Source organism: Pleurodeles waltl, chromosome 1_1 (assembly GCF_031143425.1).
Source record: "Pleurodeles waltl isolate 20211129_DDA chromosome 1_1, aPleWal1.hap1.20221129, whole genome shotgun sequence".
Classification (NCBI taxonomy): Eukaryota; Metazoa; Chordata; class Amphibia; order Caudata; family Salamandridae; genus Pleurodeles; species Pleurodeles waltl.
The window spans coordinates 131,836,911-131,861,234 of NC_090436.1; the positions used below are offsets into that span (position 1 = coordinate 131,836,911).

The window sequence follows — 24,324 nt, forward strand, 5'->3', positions numbered from 1 at the left end:
TCCAGCCCATGGAGACCCTCATGAGAGTCCTCAATCTCTCCTTCCTCCAGGTTCTGTCTCTGGTACTCCTGTTCTTCAAGGAGGCGGAGAGCAAGCCTCCTCGAGTGCAGCCTCTCCTCAATCCTCGGCGTCGACATGGCGTCAGCAGATGTCGAAGAACGACGCCGATCCCCGGATCCGTCCGACGCCGGGTCTACAGGCGCCACAGGTACCTTCGGCGCCGGATGGAGAGAAGACTGCTTCTGAGCCGTAGGAGGTCTAGACGGCGCCACTGGTCGAAACATCGAAGCCGCCGGAGCCGAAGTTGTCGGAGTCGAAGCCTCAGGAGCCACCGGAGCTGATTCCGACGCCGAGCCCACGTTCCCCAGGGGGAGAAAGGGCATAAAGGGTGCCGGTCGAAGGGGAGCCGGAGCACCCATGTTGAAAGCCAAAGGGCCCGAAGGCCCAGCCGGTCCACTACCTGGAGCCATCTGCTGGAGGATGGAGAACATCGCATTTAAAAATGCGGTATTATCAGCTCCAGGGGCCGGGAAAGCCGGGTACTGGGGTGCCTGGTTCAAAGGCGACACCGACGCCGGCCTCGACGTCTGCAACGTCGGAGAAAACATTTGAGGCTGCGGAACCTCAAACACTGAAGGTGGTTGGCCCGATGACCCGGGCGAAGTCGGTGAGGCTGGAGAAGGCAACGGCGTCGACGGATGAGGAGTTACAGTAGGACTGACCTCCCAAGTCTTCTGACGCCGAGTCGATGGTGACCTCGACCGAGACCTCTCTTTACTCGACCGGTGCCGTGATTCTCAACGACACCGGGAGTCCCGATGACGCCGATGAGACTTCGGTGACGAGGATTTTCGATGATGTCTCTTTTCCTTCTTTTTTGACTTCACCATAAAAAGCTTGGCCTCGCGCTCTTTCAGGGCCTTAGGATTCATATGCTGACAAGAATCACACTTGCCAACATCATGATCGGAACTAAGACACCACAAACAGTCAAAATGTGGGTCCGTTACCGACATTTTGTCCCCACACTCCCGACAGGGCTTGAATCCTGACTTTCTCTGCGACATTGTAATCTCAGAGAAAAATAGATCCAAAAAACACACTGTAACTGTCGAACAGCAACAGTAGCTCCCTCGAAGATAACCGTTTCGAATGGCACGGAAAAAAAGGAACTGACGTCGGCACGTCGGCGAGGACCTCTTATTGCCTGTATGACGTCAGACGGCATCGCGTGGGCAACTGTGATGTCCTCGTCGAAGTGCAGAAGCTAGGAAGAAGATTTCCGTCGAGTGCTGGCGCAATGGGAGTATTCAATAAGTGAGGAATCCACAGGTAGTTGTATCCATCAGAAGCTCTTGAAGCTGAGGTGCAAACAGTGCCAGATCTTAACATCATATCAGGGTACAGCTACAGCACTAGATATCCAAGAAAATGTACATCTTCAGTGCTTTCCTGAATTTCAGGAGAAAGTGAAGGAAGATCGACACTGTTAGTCCCGCGTCTAGGGAGGCAGGTGGTAAATATGAGAGTGCAAGGGAAACCCAAGGCTTGGACATTTAGTGCAGAAGTCGGCACGAGCTGCGCATCTCGATCTTTTATTCACTCACACTTGCCAAAAGACCCGATTCAGGCAGGAGACTCCCGATATTTGAAGCCCAAAATGGCTTTATTTGAGATGTTGCCTGCATAAAATCTCCTCAGCTTCAATGCGAGTCAATGGAGAAAATACATACCCCCAGTATTTTTTCAAAATCTTCCTCTTTCCAGGTTCAAAAGTGCGGGATGTTTGTAACATGACTATACTCAACATTTGTAGTCACCAGAAAAGGGGGAAACCACGGGGGCCCACCAGGATACTCTCCCCAGCAGGGCTTGTTATTGGGGCAAACATTTTACACAACATTCCTCCTAAGACATGGGTTCAAGACGCACACAAGACAGCTTCATACTGCTGAGGAGAAGTGGTATAATGGCCAGAGGTGCCGACTTTGAAACTGGGAACCAGGTTCAAGTCCCACATCCTGAGATTGCGCGCAAATCACTTAATCTACCATTGCCTTAAAAAAAAAAAAAAATATGACCTTGTGTAATGTACCCTGGTGCTCAAATAACGCACTCCAATGCCTTTGGGCCAACAATGCTATACATAAAAAGGAAAAGAAAAATCCATTGAAGGACTAGCCAATATCATTGCAGCTGAGGTGTTTTGAATGGTAAAGTCTGAGCCGCTTTGTGACCTTGTCGTCTATGCACTGCACGACCTAACTCCACGATGCAGGTAAAAGTGTACTGGAAACACCAATGCATCCCCCTCTCAGACGGGCGCACTCTGTTGTTACTAACAGTTCACTCTGCAGTTTGTGTAGTGCTTGTAAGAATCGTTTGCTTCCTCCGTGGGCTGCAAATAGAACTGAAGTACATTCCAACATCCACTGTAATAATCTTTCACTGTGGTCAATTATTTGTCAGCATGGGTAGCTGTGTACAAACTATGATGATCCTGATGCACTCATCTGTTTCTGTTTCCTGGTGGCAACTTAAGGATGGCATGAGAGGTAGTCTGAAAGATTGGTGGTGCTGTGTTGGTTAATAAGCTGAAATGAGTATTCCTACACATGTTGGATGCATTTCTCTATGTTATGAAGAGGTTTTGATGCATAGCCCTGAAGGGGAGGAGGAAAGCAATGTGCATACATTGAAAATGGCCTATTTTTCAATGCTGCATGGGAGTGACAGCAAGAGGGGCATAGACAGTTGATCACAAGGGTTCTGAGTTTGCATCCCCAGCTAGCTCAGTAGGATTTGAGGGGCTGTATAATTCCATGGTCATGGCTGGAGATAATCCTTGATGTCTCTAAATTATGTGATGCATTCCTCTTGCCATTCTCAAAAGGCTTACACTCTTATGAGGTATTTCAAGGAATTTATTAATCATGTTATTTTCTAATGAACCACCCGTAGTATGTGCTGTCCCAAGGAAACCACAGACGTCCAAAACCAGCTGAGGAGGCGCTGCCACATTAATGTTACACACTTTGTTTTTTTGCCACTTCTTCAGTCAAAAGGCAGTGCCCGAAGAACTCACTGTCCGATTTCAGGAACTCACACTTATTCATGTGATGGGTCAGTCACTGCCTCTGATGCTCTTCGGAAATGGCATGCGATGATGCTCACTTGATATCGCCTGGAGAAAGATATGGTCCCTCACGTTTATTACTCCAGTTAACACTGACAAAAATCTTTTGTATGCAGTTTTGAAAAACTACTGCCAGAACTGGGGCATTTGTTCTGCCCGAGTCCCACATGAATGGAGAAGGTTATTATGTACCCAGATACCTCATCCAAGTGCAGTAGGTTATAACCGGAGTTGTGGTCACGTTTGGAAAACGAGCTGGAGCCATTCACATCAGCAATCAGCTAGTGGACCGTTGGAGTGATGTGGTTTTATCACTAAAGGTCCTATTAGGCATTCATATACCAACAACTACTTGACTTCTCCAGACTGCTCAGGTCACGATGCAAGAGACCAACGGAGTGAGCCCACCCACTTTCTCAATATGTACAAGATGGCAGCCCATTGCATTACTACAAGTATGACAAACCTGAAAGGCTACAGGTAAGGTACCTACAGTATACAATTTATTATATATAGAATTAGTGTTTCCACAATATATACCGCTCAGTTCGCTATTAATGCTGTTACAGCTGAGCAGCTGAAATGTTTTGTCCCTTCTGCATGTACACTTTCGAGGCTGAACTGGTTCCTAATTATGGTGAATAATGAAAGTAGGTGTTGGCACATTTTGTCGGAGTATAGATTCTGGAAGTTTGCAAATGAGTAAAATTGTCTAACCTCACTTTATATATTGGTATGTCATATAAAAGATTTATTATGGAGTTTGAAAATGATGTTCTTGTCAGTTGTATCAACCAGTGTTTGGGTGGGTCTGGTTGTTTGAAAGACATTTGGATGTAAAGTAATTGTCTGTCATAGCATCAAGCTTAAGTAAAGGAAAATAAGGTAATAACTTACATGGCGTTTTCCACAAATAGGGACAACAAAGGATCTTACAGCACAATCACTGAAGTTCAGTCAACTGCAAGATGCAGCCAGAGCTCACACAACGAGCCAGTGTGAGCTGCACATGTAGTCTGTGGCTACAATACCACTACATTGCTACCTAGCTTTGCATCTACCGCTTTTCAACATGACGTCAACACAATTTCTAGTTGGTGCAAAATTGAAAATCTGGTGACCGCAATTGTCAAAAGACTTCACAGCTCTAATGGAGCAACAGAGAAACAAAACGGTCCACATTGCTTCATTCTGCTAGGGAGCTAGACCAGCAGTTGTTACAACTGCACCAGAACTCTGGCACTGCGGATGACTTCAATGCAGCACTAGCTACACTTAGGCATCTGGTTGAGCCACAACAAAACCTGGATTATGAGTGATTTTTCTTCAGGCAAACCACATAGAACACAAAGAAACCACAGATATTTTTCAAATAAGGCTGCATGGCGGTTAGAACATGCATGTTCATGCAACTCTATGTAGAACTTGAGGTCCAAATCATCCAGAGCTGTTCCTCCACCAAGTTGTGGAGTAAGCACAAAATTAAATATAACCCACAGACTTCGCACTTTCTAAATTGCTGGGGAGACAAGGGTACAAGAGAATAGCAGAATGGTCAGTTGGTCTCAAGAGTGCAGGATGTGCTGACCTAGAGTTTGTTTTTGTGATGGTGCTCTAGTTGGCATTTGTGCAGTAGCTCGAACACACACTTGTTAACATTTGCAAGTCCGCCCTTGAATATTATGACATACAGCAAAAGATGCTGCCAAAGTTAGAGCAACATTGAGCCTGTTGAGATCTGCTCAGCATCATCGGAAATTTTAAAATACTTGCCATACTAACTGTTACACCTGACAGCCTCAGGGTAGTCAACCCCCAACATTTTGCCTGCCTCCCTCCAGTTTTCTGACACAGTTTTTGCTGGTTTTAGGACTCTGCACACGTTACCACTGATAACCAGTGCTAAAGTGCATATGCTCTCTCTTAAATATGGTAACATTGGTTCATACCCAATTGGCATATTTAATTTACTTGTAAGTCCCTAGTAAAGTGAACTACATGTGCCCAGGGCCTGTAAGTTAAATGCTACTTGTGGGCCTGCAGCACTGATTGTGCCACCCACATAAGTAGCCCCTTAACCATGTCTCAGGCCTGCCATTGCAAGGCCTGTGTGTGCAGTTCACTGCCACTTTGACTTGGCATTTAAAAGTGCTTGCCAATTCTTAAACTCCCCTTTTTCTACATATAAGTCACCCCTAAGGACAGCCCTAGGTAACCCACAGGGCAGGGTGCTCTGTAGGTAAAAGGCAGAACTTGTACATATGTGTTTTATATGTCCTGGTAGGGAAAGAGCCCTAAATTATTTTTCCACTACTTTGAGGCCTGCTTCTTTCATAGACTAGCATTGGGACTGCCTCATATACTTTCAGTGATAGAATCTGATCGGAAAGGAGTAACCAGGTCATATTTAGGATGGCCAGAATGGTAATAGAAAATCCTGCTTATTGCCTAGGTTGGATTTTATATTACTATTTTAGAAATGCTACTTTTAGAAAGTGAGCATTTCTCTGCACTTACAAACAATCTGTGCCTCACAGCCTGTCTCCAGTCAACGTCTGGGCTGGTTGACAGCTTCCTTGTTAATTTCACCCAGACAACCACAGAGACAGGTACTCAGTCACACCTGCACTCATCTGCATAAGCACTCATCTGAATACTGAATGGGTCTTCCTGGTCTGGGAGGGAGAAGGGCCTGACACTTACATTTCAATGGCTAGTGGCCTGCCCTCACACAATGGACTGCCAAACCCCCTACTGGGACCGTGGCAGACAGGCTTATACTGAAAGAGGAACTAGTGCACTTCAAAACCACTCTTTGAAGTCTCCCCCATTTCAAAGGCATTTTTGGGTATATAAACTGGGACTCTGACCCCACCAACTCAGACACCTTTGGTCCTGAACCTGCAACCTGTCAAGAGGAACAGCCTGGCTGCCAAAGGACTCATCTGGAATGCTTTGCTGAGAAGGACTGCTGCCCTGTTGTTGCCCTGCTGCCCTCCTGACCTCTGACTTTGCTGAGAAGTGCTCTCCAAGGGCTTGGATTGAGCTTGCCTCCTGTTTTCTGAAGTCTCAGGGCCAAAAAGACTTCATCTCGTCAGGAAACTCCTTGTGCGCCAAAAAACAACACAGCTTGCCTTGCGACCGAGAAATCGCCGTACAGCTGAACCAGAACGACGCAGCCCGACTCCTGAATGGTCATTCGCTGCAGTGCCTGCCTTATGATGGAAAATTAGATGCATCGCCCTACTTAATCAGCCCAACGCCTGTGACTTCTTCCAGCGCACCCAGCATTTCACCACATCGTCTCTTGGCACCAAAAAGATACCCGCATCGAAGTGAGGAACCACAACTGCACACCGAAAAACGACGCAGGCACCTTGTAGAGTGGTAAGAAAGAACACATCGTCTGTGCCGCGTCGGAAAATCCGACAAACACCGTCGTTTTCCACGCATCTCCTCCTCTTCGGTCTCAGTGCATGTTATTTTTGACACAAACCAGGTACTTTGCATAACCAAGAAACAACTATTGATTTCTAAGATTTAAGACTCTTAAAACTTGTAAAAGTGATATTTCAACTAGTGCTTATTGAATCTTTGTCATTTTGACCTTATTTTATTCAGATAAATAACATCTATTTTTCTAAACCTGTGTGGTGTATTTTTGTAGTGTCTTCCCTGTGTTACTGTATGATTTATTGCACAAATACTTTCACATTGCCTTCTACATTAAGCCTGACTGCTCAGTGCCAAGCTACCAGAGGGTGGGCACAGGATAATTTAGATTGTGTGTGACTTATCCTGACTAGGATTGTGGTCCCTACTTGGAGAAGGGTGTACACCTCTGCCAACTAGAGACCCTATTTCTAACACTAACACATTGTTAAACAATTTAATCATTAGAAGTTTGTTGTGAAAGTGTAAAAAACTGGCTAAAAGAAGAGCAGTCCTGGCTAGAAATGTGCATTACTGCACCTTTTGTTCATAGATTTTTGTGGGTATGAAACTCCAGCATTTCTCAATGTGGGGGGATGTTGCACTATGAACAAGCATTGGAACTGCTAACAGGTCTGGCATAATAAAAGTGCCTTGTGTGTCACTGATGGGTATAGGCACTCAATAAGTGATCATACATGCACCGTCACTTATTTTTGCACTCATGCATCAATTCATCCAGCCACTGATTCATTTGGGCAGTCAGCCTTTGAACAACAATAAAACCCAAATAAACTCAACAATATAAGCAAGATAAATGAAAAGAATATAAGTAGAAAAAAGAAACCTGGTTGCCGTTTAAATGCTTGCACTCGTAAAACAAAACATAGCAGCTGGTGTCCCTCTAGCAGTGGTATTGTATATAGTCTGTCTTTGTTTTAAAGTACATGCATGGCCGCTACGTTTAGAACCAATGTTGGCCATCTTAGAAAGTAAAAAAAAATAAAAAATAAGAAAAGGTACTCTATGGACAATAGTATTCCATAATGGTCACTTGGGTTAGTCGGAGTGGCAGATGCAGCGCACCACAAAGGAAAAAAACAGCAAGCATGCGGCCCTTTAACACTCAATGGGGAGCTGAAGTATCCGTTTAAGAAAAGAAAATATATATAATGAGAAGAAGGAAAGAAATTAAAGTGGAACTATAAAAGGAGGAAATTACAAAACTAAAGGACTGGGCAACCAGCCTGACACTGATGTGCACATTTGACCAGAAAATGCCATCATTCACAGGGCAAGAGAGCCAAGGACTAATGTGGACTGAACCATTACCTCCTGTCATAGTTGGAAGCAGAGGGTAAATGACACTCAGACCAGTGGCGGTACATGGCTGATCTATCTATCTATCTATCTATCTATCTATCTATCTATCTATCTATCTATCTATCTATCTATCTATCTATCTGTCTACCTGTCTATCTGTCGGTCTATCCATTGAAAAAACCTAAGGTTACAGGGACATTATAGTTAGAAAATAGAATTAAAAAAACCCCCATAGAAATTCACTTAACAAACACCAAAGGTTACAGGGCCGTTATAGTTAGGCTCACATTTTAAATGTACGAAACCATAGAAATTCACCAGTTATAGTTATAGTTATCTCAAGTAACTATAACTTGTGCCCTAAGGTAACTATAACTCGCGCCCCCGCCATGCACAGTTTTTTCGTCAAAACTTTTACTGCAAATATTACATTGATATTATCAATGATGTTATCAAGGATCTCCTGAGTGCCGTAATATTGAGGGTAATTAGCAGTGCATGGAGTTGTGCACGTCATAGTTACCTTAGGGCACGATTTATAGTTACTTGAGATAACTTTAATTTCTATAGTTTCGAATGTTTAAAATGTGAGCCTAACAATAACTTCCCTGTATCCTTTGGTTTTTTTCTCTAAAACTACTGAACGGATTTACACCAAATCACAAAAAAGGTTTTTTTCTGGACCAAGAGATACCTTTCTGCCAAATGTGGTGTGATTACGTCCAGTGGTTTGGGCACTATTGCTGTTCAAAATCCCAATTGAAAAATGAATGGGGGGAAAAGCATTTCTGGACCCCCCCGCATGACGGATCACCCCGAAACTTTCAAGACAGACGCTGAAGTGAGGGTCGTATTTTCTTGAAAAATATGTGAAGACTCATCAAACAGTGCCATAGTTATTAGCAAAACAAAAAACGTTTTTCTATAGAAACAAGGTCCTAACGATAACGTCCTAGTGGCGATATATCTGTAGATAGATAGATGGATTTATTTTTACAAGATCCTTGCAGACAGCTAAGCCTTCAGGCCTTCTAAAGATATTCTAGTAAGACTCATTTCAGTACAAATGTTCTATCCATGGAGATTGTCAGAGGGGAAAACCAACACCAACATCATTTCCTACAAAGGTAATCCATGAGATTACATTAATCAAAATACCTGACTGCAGGCTTTAATACTGTGCAGACTAATCCACTCTTTGTCGTAAATATCATGTTTTGTCTTCCCCTCTTATGGCCTGAATTCCCCTTCTGTGAATGACTTTCTCTTCCGTGATAACTAATTAATCTAAAGCGAATATGTGTGATTCAATCAAGTGCACATTCATTTTCATAGTCTTCTGTTCCTGCAAATATGAATATACTTGTGGTATTGCTTTTGATCATTTTTAGTTTTCATCATTATTATGATTTTATAGAGGTGCTAGAAAGTTGTTCATTATATGTTGCATTTTGTCATCTTTTTAAGAGGACTTTGCGTGATAGAGTAAAAATACCTGGAGGGCATCACCATTCCTTGTGAATGTTTATTCTAAAAGCTTTCAACAAAACCCTGAATAATTTCTAAAAACTAGGACAGAGAGTTAAAAGTCAGAGATCTTCACACCAGGTGACAGGAGGAAAGACAGTTGCTCACCCGCCTTAAATGAAGTTTTTTTGGGAGCGGGGCTGCATGGCTCCCTCCGTCCCAGGGCTGATCTCGGCTCCTGTGGACCCCATACCCCAGGGCCCGGCCATGTGTAAAGCAACATACGTCCCCTCTCAAAAGGGCCTTACAAGAATCATCACAGTGAAAACCCCCAGGGTTTGCCAGCATCAGCGGTCAGCTCCAAAATCCCTGGAGACTACATGTAATGAAATATCAGTTGATAGCCTGCAATCTAACATGATAACAACTCACTGCTAAAGGCCTACCGGCTTTAACAAGTTCTCTTCACAATCAATAAGCTTGTCTTACTCCCATTGTCATAACATTTTATAATATGCAGATCAGGCCTACTGCTTCGGATATAACCTTTTTCCAGTGCACAAATCAGGCCTATAGCTTGTCACCATAACAACATAGGCCTACGAGTTTGAGCAAAAGCTTTACAACAAGGCAATCATCAGGCTCAAAGGTATACAATTACGAAGGTATACAAAAAAGGCAGTTGGTTAAGCAAAATACTCTCTCTCTGAAGAGTGCCTAACAAGAATTCTCACACAGCAAATCTTAAGTATTGCCACAGTTTGTCACAGGGGTAGCCATTACTAAAACTCCTACCTCGAACAGTAATAACATGTGAACAAAATCCTTCTCAACAGGCTTTCTTACAGAGTAATAACAATCCACCATTAAATGGAAAGATGTTAACATATGCTTTTCACAATAAGCATGTCATGCCTGCTGCCTTTATCATAACATTTCAGAAAAAGCAAATCAAGACTATAGCCATAATCATTGGCTTGCCACCATAACTGACTCAGTCCTGAAGTAATTGAGTGTCAGCGTTGACGCAAGCCACAGATTAATACAAACACTATTTTCTGTGGAAGAACACATATTTAGCCTAATCAAATTATGTACTCAAGGTAACCAACATGTGGGTGGAGCCTAGGCCCCTCTATTAGTAGTTCTTGTAAAGCTTATTCTACTTGATCACATAAGGTCATGTAACAGCTGCGATGTCAAGCCTGACCTGAAAAGGAACAATAGAACATGTGAATGATTTTATGTTTGGGGGGAATATGTTGCTTTCTGAGAAACAGAACCTATGCGTAGGGACAAAATGCTTCTGCTGCAACAACAACAGCACACTATGACGGCGTTTGACAATATGAAGAGCTGCATTGTGTGCATTAGACTCTTGAGTGACATTGAGTTTCAGCAGTCTCACACGGTTGCCATTTTATTTTTGATAGCCATATTTTATTTTTATTTGACGCAACAGTTGTCACACCCAGAATTAATACAGCTTTACATACAACCGTTCCCATGTCATACCCAACCGCCCCAACATGCAATACAAGTGAGGCTCGCAGTCGTGTCAATGCTGCGCATGTATAACAAAATTACATTTCCTCTTCCACATCGGCCCCTTGATCGCCTGTCCATTTAGACCAGATTTTAGTATGTTTCTGCGGGCATCCCTTTGCCTCAAACAGGTTTCTCCATCTGCGCGTACCTGTCCACTCCCCTCCTCCATTGCAAAAGCGTGGGAGGACTGCTCGCCGACCAGTGTCTTGCAGTGTTCCTCTTTGCAACCATAAAGGCCGTCCCCACCAATTGTTTATCTGCTCTGGAACCTTCCATCCTCCTCCATCACTCCCAGTAGAACCATCTTTGGAGACATTTCCAGGGTCCCCCCATCACCATGGTGAGTTCTGTTACCAGTAGTGTAAAATAATTGGACAAGACCTTACCATATGAAAGAAGTCTGCTGGGGAGCCATCACAGCATCCACATCAGGGCATGAAAGGAGCCCAGCATGATGCAATCGAATTGGGGCTAGGTACGCACAGTGCAAGTAGTACATTTGCACCAATCTCAGTGTGTCTGAGATGGCAATCACTCGCGGGGCCATTAAGGTATCCCGCCAGTCTTCTTCGTCCATTAGTTCCACAGAGGCTTCCCAACTAGATCTCAGGGAGCAGAGTGTCTCAGAGGCATTGAGTATGACTGAACAATATATATTCAGGAGATTTGTCCAATGCCCCCATCATCACCCTTGCCTCCATGGGTCTGAATTCCGGAAATGTAGTAGCCTCAGGTATGGTGGGATTTCAGCATGTGTCACAATTGCAAATATTTATGGAACTGCGTATGTGACATCTTGTCCTTTGTTGGAGTCCTTGGAAGAAGTACATGCAGTCCCCCGACCACACATCACCAAGCACAGTTATGCCAATCGCGTCCCATTGTGAAAACCCCTCTAGTGCACTCGCCTCTCCCAAACAGGTCCCCCGCCACAGCGGGCCTGCTGTGTTAACTTCTTTCACCACCCGTGTGACGCTGCGCTTCCCTCCATCCCAGGAACACCATCCTGTCCCCTCTTGGATGTTCGGTGATACCAGGCCACCGTACAGAAGATCTACAATGCTGGTGAAACCCAGATTTGAAAGTTCCAGCCACTAGGATGGGTCCGCCCAACTTCCAGTAAGCCAATCGTGGAGCACGAGGACCTGGGAAGCTAGATAGTAGTAATGTATGTTGGACATCCCCAACCCTCATTTGTACATGCTTCACTGACATATTTTCTTACCAAGGCATCTTCTTTTGTTCTGCCAGAGGAAGGCAGTAGCCACTGCGCCCATCTCTCTGAACCATTGGGACGATAATTGCATGGGGAGGTTTTGGAGAAGGTAGAGAAAGCGTGGCAACACCAGCATCTTGAATAGGGCTATGCATCCCAGAATATTAAGTGGTAATGTGTTCCACTTCTTCAAGTCTGCCTTGACCCTGTGAACAAGCGGTGTGATATTTAACGTCCACATAAGAGATGGTTCCTTTGCTATTTTAATTCGCAAATAAGTGAAGCTAAGTCTCCTTATGGGCAACTCGGATTGCCAGTCGGTTGCCTCTGGAGACCCAGTTAACGGAACCAAAAGAGATTTCTTTGGATTAATCACCAATCCGGACGCATCTGCAAACAGTCGCAGGAGATCAAGACATCTGGGCACACTCTCTTTCAAGATGGACAGACACAACAGCACATCGTCTGCGTACATTGCTACACGGTCCTCCTCCCCCTGAGGCCAGCACCAGCCCGTCACCAGTGGGTCCTCTCGGAGCATGTACACTAATGGTTCAATGGCCAAGGCAAAGAGAAGAGGGGACGGCGGGCATCCCTGCCTTGTTCCCCTACAGATAGGAAACGCCTCCAACACTGTCCCATTGACCAGTACCCTGGCTGTCAGGCAGTGGTAGAGTAAATTTATTATGCGCCGTAACCTATCACCAAAACCATTGTTTAACCAGTATCTGCCTAGGGTCGGCATTTTAAGTAACAGAGGTATTAATATTAGCCTGCCCCAGTGATTCATAATAATAACCATCCTGCAGTAGTGATATTATGCACCTTTCCACCCATCCCTGTGTGTTGGAGGCAGCGTGTTCTGGTTGGCTGTCAATGGTGGATAATTATACTTACTGTATAAACTGTGCTCACCCTTGGGTACCATGGCACAGATCAGTCAGGCTTATCACAGAGGCAATATGTAAAGGAGAGATACAGCACTTATCTGCCACAACCATGCTGCACAGCACAAAGGAGACTCCACACACGGTGTGTGTTGAATACATTTTCTTTTTATACATACACAATCAACACAGTATGGGTATAATGTAACTCTGGGCCTATGCCCCAATTTGCAATGGAAGCCACAATATGAGGCATAGCTGTGTTAAACACTACTACTGTATGTACACATGAGGAAAATGGTACATTCCCTCCCTGCACTCACATAGGTGCCAAACATTGTCAGCACAAGATTTTAGACCCTGGAACTCCCCACAATCAGTGTAACACATAAATTCAGGGTGCACCCCGGTTCCCAGCGTTAGCAGCAAAATGTACTTACAATGCTTACAAGTCCTTTGCGTAGCCCTGCGACCGGAGCCACACTAGTAAGATGTAATGCCAGCTGTAAGAACTTCCTGACAAGATAAACGTGACCAGAATTATCACGGTTCTGTATCCGCATTCACTTGCGCTGACTTCTGCATATCCACTCTGCACCGCCTTGCGGTGCCACGGGTATCAGCCAGCGCATGCACACACTCATTTCCAGCACCCTAATGCGCTGCCCTGATATCCGGATAGTGGATGTCACTGTGTTTGCAAGCATGCTGGGTCACAAACTGCCCCTAACCCACCAACCAGCTTCAGCTATCCTGCCCCTCCACAAACAAAAGATTGCATCAACCTTTCCCTGGTTACTGGGCCACTCACAGCTAAGTCACCAGACTCAGGGTTCCAGGGTCAAGGTGGGGGAAAGGAAAAGACAACACCTGGTAAACAATTAAGGTGGAGATGTTTGGGTTCCTCACAGACAGTTCACTCAGAAGTCTGCAAAACACAGGTGGAGGGTCACTGAGGCCGCCGTAAGACACTGAGGTGCTCAGCCAAGCCAGATAGTTCAATGCTACCAAATAGTTACCAATTTCAGCAGCTACGGAATGGCTTGTTGACGTGAGTCACCCTCAATACTTCCAGTGGCACACAAGTTACTAGACCTGCACCTCCTGTACCAGGAGAGGCCGCGTCTGGGTCATGAATACTCAAGTGACCTCAGATGATGACGTTTCCATGTGAAAAGTGCTCAGTGCCGTACCTCCACATAAAGGAGGCACAACGTCAGGGGTCTGCTGATCTGAGTTGCCCTGACCGTATGATCTTTCACAAGCCAATTCCCCAGGTGGTACCTCCTCGGACAGAGGCAACAGTTTGGTGCGTAATGACTTCGACCGACTAGACACTCCTGGACTCCCCCACAGAGGATGTAAATCCCACACCCCTCTGGGATGTGCAACGCCTAGTACACAATGACTTGAGTCGCACTAGACCATCCGGTCACACTCGTAATTTGGTTTCTGTACCTCTCTGGAATGAGGCACACTGTCTAGTACACAGTGACTTGTAGTCGCACCAGACTCCCCGGTTGCACACTTCAAAGCAAGTTCAGTCATGTCATAAAAGGCCAAGTACAGCAAAACTCAGGCTGCACCCCCACCTCCAAGGGTTGCAATAAATGAACCGGGTCACTGCACAGAATGAGCATGCAGCCAAGGCTCACACGCGAGAAATGCGACACACTCGACAACACCAAGTGATCTTGTTCTCGCCAACAAGATGTTTCGGCGTGCAGTGGTCCCCACGATGAAAGGCCATTCACTTGAAGTGCTAAAGTGCGGGCAGTCCTTGGCAAGCTCCGCACCAGGCAATTCCGGTCTCCAGACACAATATTTAGGCCATGCTAATGCCGCCGTTGCCGGGTGAAGTCCAGCATATGATGTAGATGCAGCAGAGAGCACCACTCTCCATATATTACCCGTCATCAATGTAGGTCCCTCTCAGGAGGTCTTAGATGTCCCTGTGACCTTCTCAGAGAACAGGGGGCAAGCCAACCTGCCCTTGGAGAGTTACCCTTTGGGATGCTACACAGCAGCAGGCAATCAGCCCCAGGCCAGTCTCTAAGAAGTAAGGGGGGCATTGATCCCCTCCTGGGACTGTTATCCTCCTGGGCACAACAGATTCCTCTGACAGTGTGCCCACACAGTCCAGCAGTGCCAGTCCTGCGTCGGCATCAAGGTTACTCTGCTGTGCAGACATTGAGTACCCCTGGTTATACTACATGGTTCCTTTGAAGTTGGGGGTGGTTCAAGGGGTTCTCGTTCGAACAACAGATGTCTCCCCTAAATTTCCTCCCTGTCCACCCTGAGGCCATCTTTAGTAGACCATGCCCTGGCTTCGAGAGGCCAAGTGTCAAAAACCTATCTTCCCAATCTATCTATCCAAGCTCCAAATGGTAGCGATCTGTCTTTCTGGATGCCAGAGTTTTATAGCAGTCATCTGGGGAATGCACACATGTGCTCTACCTCCATGACCCATAGATTGAAGCCTAATTTACAAGGCGCCAGAACCATTTCAGCACCTAGAAATGCCCACTTCTTAGAAGTGGCATTTCTAGGTCATTGATGACAAAACCACCTTTACCATGAGAAAGGGCTTGTCATTCTGAATTCAATACTAAACATCATGAGGCTGCTCCCCTGCAATCCACTATTGAAGCTAGACTTAATAGACTCATTCTCCCATGTTACCTTATGGGTAGAGCAGCACTCAGATAGCGCGAACACGCATGGGTATTAGGCACTCCTTAGGGCATATATGCCCTGGTGCACACCCATGCCTATTGGGACATGTGGGACACCTTTGTTAAAGCCACCACAAAGGTGCAAGGGTGCCTATATTGGCCTTTTCTATCAGACTCACTTCCTATCTTAGACGACCCATGCACAAATGTGCACACCCTGACTAGTAATGCCAGCTCCAGTACCAATATAGGAAAACCACCAGGGTGCAAGTTGCACACCAAGGCGAGTTTTACTCACACATGGCAACACCCGTGTGCAAGTATGCACATATGGCAAGTTTGGCCAGTCTCATTTTTTAAGTGCATGTCGCCCTGGTGCAAGTACACCTCAAGGCCAGCTATGCCAAGCTGAACTCCCACTTGAACATGGGCATGGAGAGGCCCCTTGGGCCTGGCTCACGTCATGATCTAGCACCCCTTGACTAGGGTGCCCCTATTGACAAGCTGTGCCAATCGTAACATACATGAAATCCCCCATCATGTAAGTGTCCACCCAGTGGCCTGGTATGCCAGGCTCAGTACCTCTGAAAACCGCATGGCCTCTGTGCACACCCTGGTCCCTGCCATGGCAGGACCCACACACGTTGGTCAGTGCCACCTTTCCTCCAGGGGACGACATGCATGTGCACTTCCCCCTGTCCTATACAGGGGGCAGTGCCCAATGCCCACGGCCACCGGTAGAGGACTGGTCCAGCCTTGGGGACACTTCAGACCCCTGACCCCTCCCCCTTTTAGGTACAGGACACCCACATGGGGGTGCTCCCTGCCCAGTATTCTCGCCCTGCCCTCTGCCTACCACCAGCCCCACTGCCGGGGCCCTCTGGGGAAGGCATAAGACAGTTGGCCCCCGCATCAGGACTGCCACCCTGAGCACAGACGCGCTAGCACTCCTGCAGGCCTCTTCCATAATCTTAGGACATGAATAATGAGGTCTTCTAGGGGGTGGTACACCCAGTGCAAGTTCCCCTAGTAGTCAGGGCCGCACCTGCCCTGGCTTTGTGGTATAAGTGTCCTTGTCCACCCCTTCCTACCATAGATAGGATGGGCGTGCCCACTTTCCCACTGCCAGACAGTGGGGAAGTGCCCAGCATCCTAAGGTGGCACACACAGAGTCAGCAGATACTGGGAGAAAAAAAGCAAAGATTTTCAGGAAAATTCCCTCAGCAGAGCTATGCACAACACTATGACATCAAAGAATTGCAAACCGGAAATTAACCCTGGTTCCTTTCTGCCTCTGCTGCAGCTCCATTACTGCAGGATCCAGGTGTATTAAGCAAAGTGTCAGTTGTACCAAAGGGCAAGCAAGAGGCTGTAGCTGCTACTGAAGGCTACCACTAACTGAAGATCAGGGTAAGCAGCTAAAGCGATGTGGTGAAAGTGTGAGAGCTTACAGTAATGTGGATATTTCCTGAAAAGAAGAGTTAGTCGTATATGAGGCCAGCAAGAGCTATTGGTGGAGTAGTTGTGAAGGTACTCCTGGACATAGATTTATCAAACTGCACCAATACTACAATAGGGTTAGTTATTTCCTCAAATATGTTTTGAGACATTATCAGTTGACACAGCAGCAAGTACATGTGTGTACACTGGCAAGAGATTCAGGGGTGGCATTTTATATTATTTGATCCTGGTATCTTTAAACATAGCCACAAAATTCTGTGAGGCCCTTTTCCAACCCCTTTTCCACCTCTTTGCGGTTGTTGGCCTTCTACGTATCACTACTTGCAGAACCTGGGATACAGTTGGCAGATTGGTTTAATCCTCACATATATTCTAGCACATTTATGGTTTTGTAAGATGATTCCCTTACTTGATTCTTCCGCTTCAGACTCATCCAGTTTGCCTTTGCTTTTACTCTTCAGATTGCCATTGTTGTCTTGACTCTTCAGGCTGAGAGTGGATCCCAGTAACCCCCTGGAGGAGCTGCCCATGCTTATCCGTTCCCCGTCATATTCCTGGTTATGAGACAATCAGAAGAAAAAGCAGCATTAGAAATAACTTCTAATCAACTCCCCAGAATTATTTAAGACTGAGTGACACCAGATGGAAAGTATGCTTTTATTGCAAGCACACTCTTATGTGTCTGTTCCACTAGGTGCTTTTATTATGTGTCATTTATTTTACCACTGCAGTACTTCAGCACAACTAGTTACTGTCACAACCTCTTATCAGCTCTGTTCATCCAAGGCCACCACCAGAATCACTTGTACATCCACCACACACTTCAGTAAAATCTCACAGCCACTCCCAAGATCACTTAGTGACAGCCTTTCACTAGCAGCTGTTCTCCGTAGCGTCTCATAGTGCCACTTCTTCACAACCAACACCAGCACCACTCCCTGATTAACTTCCAGTAAAGATGCAATAATCTGCATCAATTCTTGAGAGACCAAACTCAGTGCAAGTATCCCTCAAACCACCACTGTGATAGCCCTTCAATATGATACTTGAGCAACTACAAACCAACAACCCTTGCTATTGCCTACCATCCCCAATGACTACAAATACCAAGTCTATTATGCAGCCTTCTCAATACCAGAGCATTAGAATCTCTTTGTTCTGCCTATCATCACCCATAACTACTAATAAAATGTGTAATAGGCACCTTTCTCAATATCATATCATTATAATCTTTCCATTCTACATACCATCCCCACCGACTAAATACACAAAGTCTATTACAAATCCTTATCGGACTATTAGAATCTCTCTATTCTGATAAGGACCAGAATATTTATAGTGGCCGCAGGCCAAAGTTTCTATTAAGATTGCCCATTTAAATAGTTTTCATGTGTTACCCATTAAGCTGATTATAGAGTTACATGGGAACCTCACTAATTCTAATGGAACTCCCTATGTAACTTCATCATAAAATCAACCATTAAACTTGTTAGGTAAATAAACAGTGGAGGCTCTTCTGTTATTGCGGAGGAGCGCCACCCCACTGCTGAAGCCAGCAGATGAAAACATGAAAAATAAAATGATAATAAAGCTATCTTATTATCATTTTATTTTTCATGACGAAGCCAAGTCGTGAGGGCCGGTATATCCTCTGACAGCAGCAAGCATGGCGGTTTGACCAGCTGTCTTAGGACAGCCAAACCGACATGCTCACTTAGCTATCTCAAGGCTGTTGCATGGAGAACAGCAGCCACAGGGTCAGTCCCTGTGGAAGTGTGAAACCAGCCTGCTCCACCCCATTCCGGCGCTTCTCTCATGCTGCATGAGAGCAGCATCTGGAGTGGTGCTGGGGATTGTGGGAGCCTGTGGATCAGGAGCAGAAGATTGCTGAGGCGGTGAGGTGGCGGGCGGCAAGTAAGATTGCTTTTAAAAAAAACATTTTATTATTGTTCCCTTTGCTGCCCCACCACTTTTCACTCCTAGAAGCCACCACTGTAAATAAACATAAACCAGCACAAAACAACACAACATAACATACTGGAAACCAAACACATGCTTGTCTATGCTACAGACCAATAATTATTTAGTCTCCCTTGACATAACCAACAGTAGATCAACAGTACTTGGTAACTGAGCTAACCTTCCAATAGACATTATGACCTCTTCACATAGGAAGAGCTAGAGGAAGCCCACCTACTCACTGACCACTGTGCTATTCCTGTCACAATCGCTCTCTAATCCTAACCTCTGCAATACCCACACACTAGTCAAGATAACTAAAAAAACTTCACTGTTCCCCAATACTCAACTCCCTATAAATCACTATCATGGTTGATGCCCGCACACATGACTGAAGCTCGCAAAGCAGTCAGCAACAAGATAAACATAGGCTGACTGATTAAACACTACTAACACATTCAATAACAAAAGCTGTGTAGCCATCTTCAGAGCACAGGAACCACACTTTCTTTCAGTGGACCCCAATACAAAACAAGCATTTGCAATGAAATGGGTCTCGTGTTTGCTCCAATCAGAGCTATTAGCGTTGTAAATTCCTTACTGGTCTTTCCTTGCCACATACATTGAAATTTAAAAGTAAAACAGTTGACTTAAGTGAGACGATTCAAAGCACCACTGATGCCGTGAGCACAAAGCAGAAACACAAAAGGAAATAGAAGTTCGCTCGGAGTCAAACATACCAGCAAATGTGCAGTTATCCATGTAACGGGGCGATGGCCAAGGCAGTAACAAAACTGCCCCAAGGAGGAACAAACGTAAAGCATTTACCAATGATAAAAAGGATTTTTGAAAGGCAAGCCCACGAACGACTGATAGTAGTGGGCGCATAGTGGGCGTAGTTAAAATCTCACAGATAGATTACCACAGGCTAGAGAGCTTGACCTAAAAAGAAACCCCTCTCCCTAAACTGCCTGCCAGGGTGATTTTAAGTGGATATGTTCAATACAACTGTAGCATACTCAGAGCAGTATAATACAAAACATCATTGTAGCGCATCAATCACTATTAACGTCTCTGTCTATCTCATCCACATACCCACTGGCACTTTTATTCGTTCCTACATCTGTCATACCTATCTATTTGTTTTTAATAAATATGCATTGACTAATTATAGCTTGATTGGGAAGTCATATCTGTTCCCGCCATACGTTGAATGGTTGTTTCTCAGTTCACATCTTTAATGGGAAGAAGCCTCATGTCTAATTCATAGCGTTGCTACATAATTTATAGCTGCTTCGTATAGAACGTTGTGCAGGCCTAAGCTTGATAGAGCCAACAGACAGCAAGATCATAAATTCGCATAATTTTCACAGTAATGCATCAGCGTGTGTCTACGGGGAGAGACAGACTGTGATGGATACATAAAGATTTGGGAATAATGCTGTATTGTTTCTTTGTAAACACCAGGATCCGTAAGTGTATCACCAAGGGGATGTCCTCAGAATGGCCATACCTTTCTGGCATGCCAGACAGTGTCACGCAGAAAGAAATGCGTGGAAGGAACACGGAAGTGTTACTGGAGGGACAGTGAGTGGAACAGTTATGGCAGTCTCAAGGAACAAGGGCACAGGGATCTACCCATGTCAAAACAAAAGGAAACGGATCTGCCTGAATCCTAAAGCTTCAGGAAGAATTCCCTGACCACCGTATCACAAATGTGGTGCATCAACATGGAAGACAGAGGTTCCGCCACTTCAGGTTCACCAAGATTCGTTTCCAGTGGACCCTACCTTTTCATAAAGGATCCGCTCAATCTGCTTGTCCTCTTTTTTCTTGGAGAGCCAGCGCTCACACACAAACAGGTAGGTCTCCTCCGTGTCCTCGTCCAGGATCTCGACCTTCTCCAGGTACCAGTCGGCGTTCAGCAAGGTGTTGTCGTGGCGAATCTTGATCTTGTATACCACGCCCAGGTCTACTGCTTCAATTGTGAAACGATCCATCTGCCATGATAACAATTAAGTCAGGCACTCCTTACCAGTATCTAGTGCTATTCAGTCCTTCTCTCAAAAACTGGATATTCACAATCCTTTTCTTAATAACCATTTTTTAAAACATTTTTTAAACATTAACTTTACCACACCTAATGTTAGCAACATCTTTTTGGTTTCAAGGTATATGCTACACTGAAAAAAAACTGTACATGTACACGTTGCAGGGTTACACTTACAATTTCCATTACTTCACAAACTTTTGTGAGTAACAAAAATCCCTACTAGTAGATTACCTGGATGGTTGATATAAATGCTACCTTGAATTGGTTGGACCTGGGGGGTTCGGATTTGATGGGATGGCATAATATGCACCGATGGTCATACCCAACTACTTTTAAAAGATGTTTGTAATAGCAGTGAAGTAGGATGCTCAACCTTGTTGCTCCATTACCTTTTTCTGTTATTGGGCACTCTCAGCAATCAATGTCACATTACGGTAGAGTGGGGTGGGATTTGGGGATGGGGGTGGCTGTTCTGATATCTTCAAATGGCAATCGTTTTTTTAAATCCCTATGGGTACTCTCAGAAATGTACATAATCATAGATTTAGGCATGCTGGTATTTAACCCTAGTCACACCTCCGCAGGTTACACATACAATCCATAGGTTTAGGGTTATGGTAAGTATGCATTTTTGCCCATTTCTTTCAATTTTCCACCTTGCAGAAATCCTTTTCCCAATACCTCCTGAACATATTTGGGGCCAGATTTATTAACGTTTAATGCTGATACTCATGCAGTGCTAAGTAACGCATACCATTATGAAGCACCACAAAAACCTTTTGCGTTTCATACGCAAAAGGTATTTCAAGTTTAAAGATGACCCTGCGCCCCACCCCCTTTGCAACATTCCACTTCTACTGTATGCAAGAGAGGCTGTATGGGAGCGACGCAAAAACCTTAGCTTTTGGTGCATAGCTATATTTATTGAGAGTGTAACCTGGCTTTACTGCTATTTTTTACATGAATAAAAAGAAGGTGCAGGCAAAGAGTCAAGCTGTTTATTTCCTGAAATACTTACATGTAACACGTGTGCTTTAGTCTAAAGCACTTAACTGATTGCCGGTTGGAGAACTGCTTCAGGAGGATTCTTAGGAAATGCATATCGATGTAATACCATGCTTCACATAATAAATTACTTTAAATTCCTCTAAACATAAATGTCTTTCTTGACAGAACTCAGCAACCCGGGGCACCCACCAATGAATCTGTGAACTTTAGCAACTATGTGCAATTATGGTGATATCATGGATTAAATCATCCAGGTTTCTGTTGATTGAGGGAACCTGTAAAATAAAAATTCAGAAAGGCTACTTTTCACAAGGAACCCAGGCCTTAAAACTGCTTTGAGCATCGCCAGAGATATAGAGAACTTGGAGACATACTTGAAGAAAATGTCCACGCCATTGGATACCTTATTTTGTAAGGAAATTAGGACTCGATTCAATAAAGAAGGTCACAGGGAAACAGCGAAAAAGGTTGAAGGAAGTAGACCTGATAATTGTGCAGGAGGCAAAACAGATAATGACTTTGTCTTGTTTTAGGTGCGGTAGCCGCAATCACATTGGCTCAGCAAAGAATTGCAGTTCAGTGTTTCAGACATGTTTTAGAGGCAATCGCAAGGGACATTTTGCTAGAGTGCAGGTTCCAATGATCTGCAAGAGTCTAAGGTAGAGAATGGTTCAGGGGGTGGTGAAGAGAATGGTAGAGAATGGTTCAGGGGGTGGTGAAGCCAATTAATTTTTTAATTCAATATTGTAGGTGAATTGGAGTCTGAGAGGGTAGGTTGTGGTAGTAGGTGTGGTGAAGATATGGTTTTATTGGTTGCAAGAAAACAAAAGCCTTCATATTGCAATGTTTGCATTAATGGAATTGGAGTGCGCGTTATGGCAGACTGGGGACGAGATGTCACCATTTACATATGTTGGTCCTGATATTTTTTAAAGGCGTTGGCCGTTGGAGTTGAGGGACTCCAATATAAAGAGATATGGAATGGTGAATTTGATATGGTGTTGGAGTTCGAGGGTAAGACTGCTTTGGGTGTGATTTATGTTGCAAAAGAGGAATCAAATTTGTTGGGACTAGACAATCAGGGAGAGCTAGACATTATTTGATACTGGCGGGTGTGTTCCACTACAAGTGCATGTATTTCTGTTTCACGTCTGCATCTTCGATATTTCAAAGGCCTGAGTGTGAAGCTTAAGGATTTCAAAGGAGTGGTGTCCTTCCAAGATGAAATCTTGGTCTATTGTGAATATGTGATGGAATATGATGCTAGCTTACCAGGAGTGTTGCGGGTTCTTTGGGACTGGACTCTGATTCTCCATTAAGATAATCGCAAGTTTGGTGAGGAGGAGGACATGGACTACTTAGGGCATTATGGGCCTCATTATGACCCTGGCGGGCGGCGGAGGCCGCTCGCCAGGATGCCGCCCTCCATAATACCGCTCCGCGGTCAGAAGACCGCGGAGGGTATTATGAGTTTTTCCCTGGGCTGGCGGGCGGTCTCCAAAAGACCGCCCGCCAGCCCAGGGAAAAACTCCCTTCCCACGAGGATGCCGGCTCGTAATCGAGCCGGCGGAGTGGGAAGGTGCGACGGGTGCTACTGCACCCGTCGCGTATTTCACTGTCTGCTACGCAGACAGTGAAATACTAGCGGGGCCCTCTTACGGGGGCCCCTGCAGTGCCCATGCCATTGGCATGGGCACTGCAGGGGCCCCCAGGGGCCCCACGACAATCCTTACCGCCATCCTGTTCCTGGCGGGCGAGCCGTCAGGAACAGGATGGCGGTAAGGATTGTCAGAATCCCCTCGGCGGCGCAGCGAGCTGCGCCGCCTTGGAGGATTCTTAGGGGCAGTGGAAAACCGGCGGGAGACCGCCGGTTTTCCCGTTCTGACCGCGGCCAAAGCGCCGCGGTCAGAATGCCCAAGGGAGCACCGCCGGCCTGTCGGCGGTGCTCCCGCCCCCGTTGGCCCTGGCGGTTCTCTACCGCCAGGGTCATAATGAGGCCCTATATCTCCAAGAAAGATGTATAATCAAAAATGAAAATCATAAAAACAATTGACAAGACACCTGTTCTGTTGAATAAGACAATTAGGGGGTCATTGCGACACCGCCAGGGCCGGGGACGGAGGAAGCACCGCCAACAGGCTGGCGGTGCTTCAGGGGCA

The 24,324-nt window shown here is 45.4% G+C and overlaps 1 protein-coding gene across 1 annotated transcript in view; it reads right to left on the reverse strand.

Moving 5' to 3' along the window:
* LOXHD1 (lipoxygenase homology PLAT domains 1) overlaps positions 1-24,324 on the reverse strand; it is a 929,469-nt gene that overhangs the window by 228,202 nt on the left and 676,943 nt on the right. Inside the window, exons 36-37 of the mRNA XM_069218871.1 lie at positions 20,895-21,104; positions 17,555-17,699 (exon numbers count right to left, since the gene is read on the reverse strand). Coding sequence (XP_069074972.1) covers positions 17,555-17,699; positions 20,895-21,104 — 355 coding nt within the window. The remainder of the gene's footprint in view (positions 1-17,554; positions 17,700-20,894; positions 21,105-24,324) is intronic.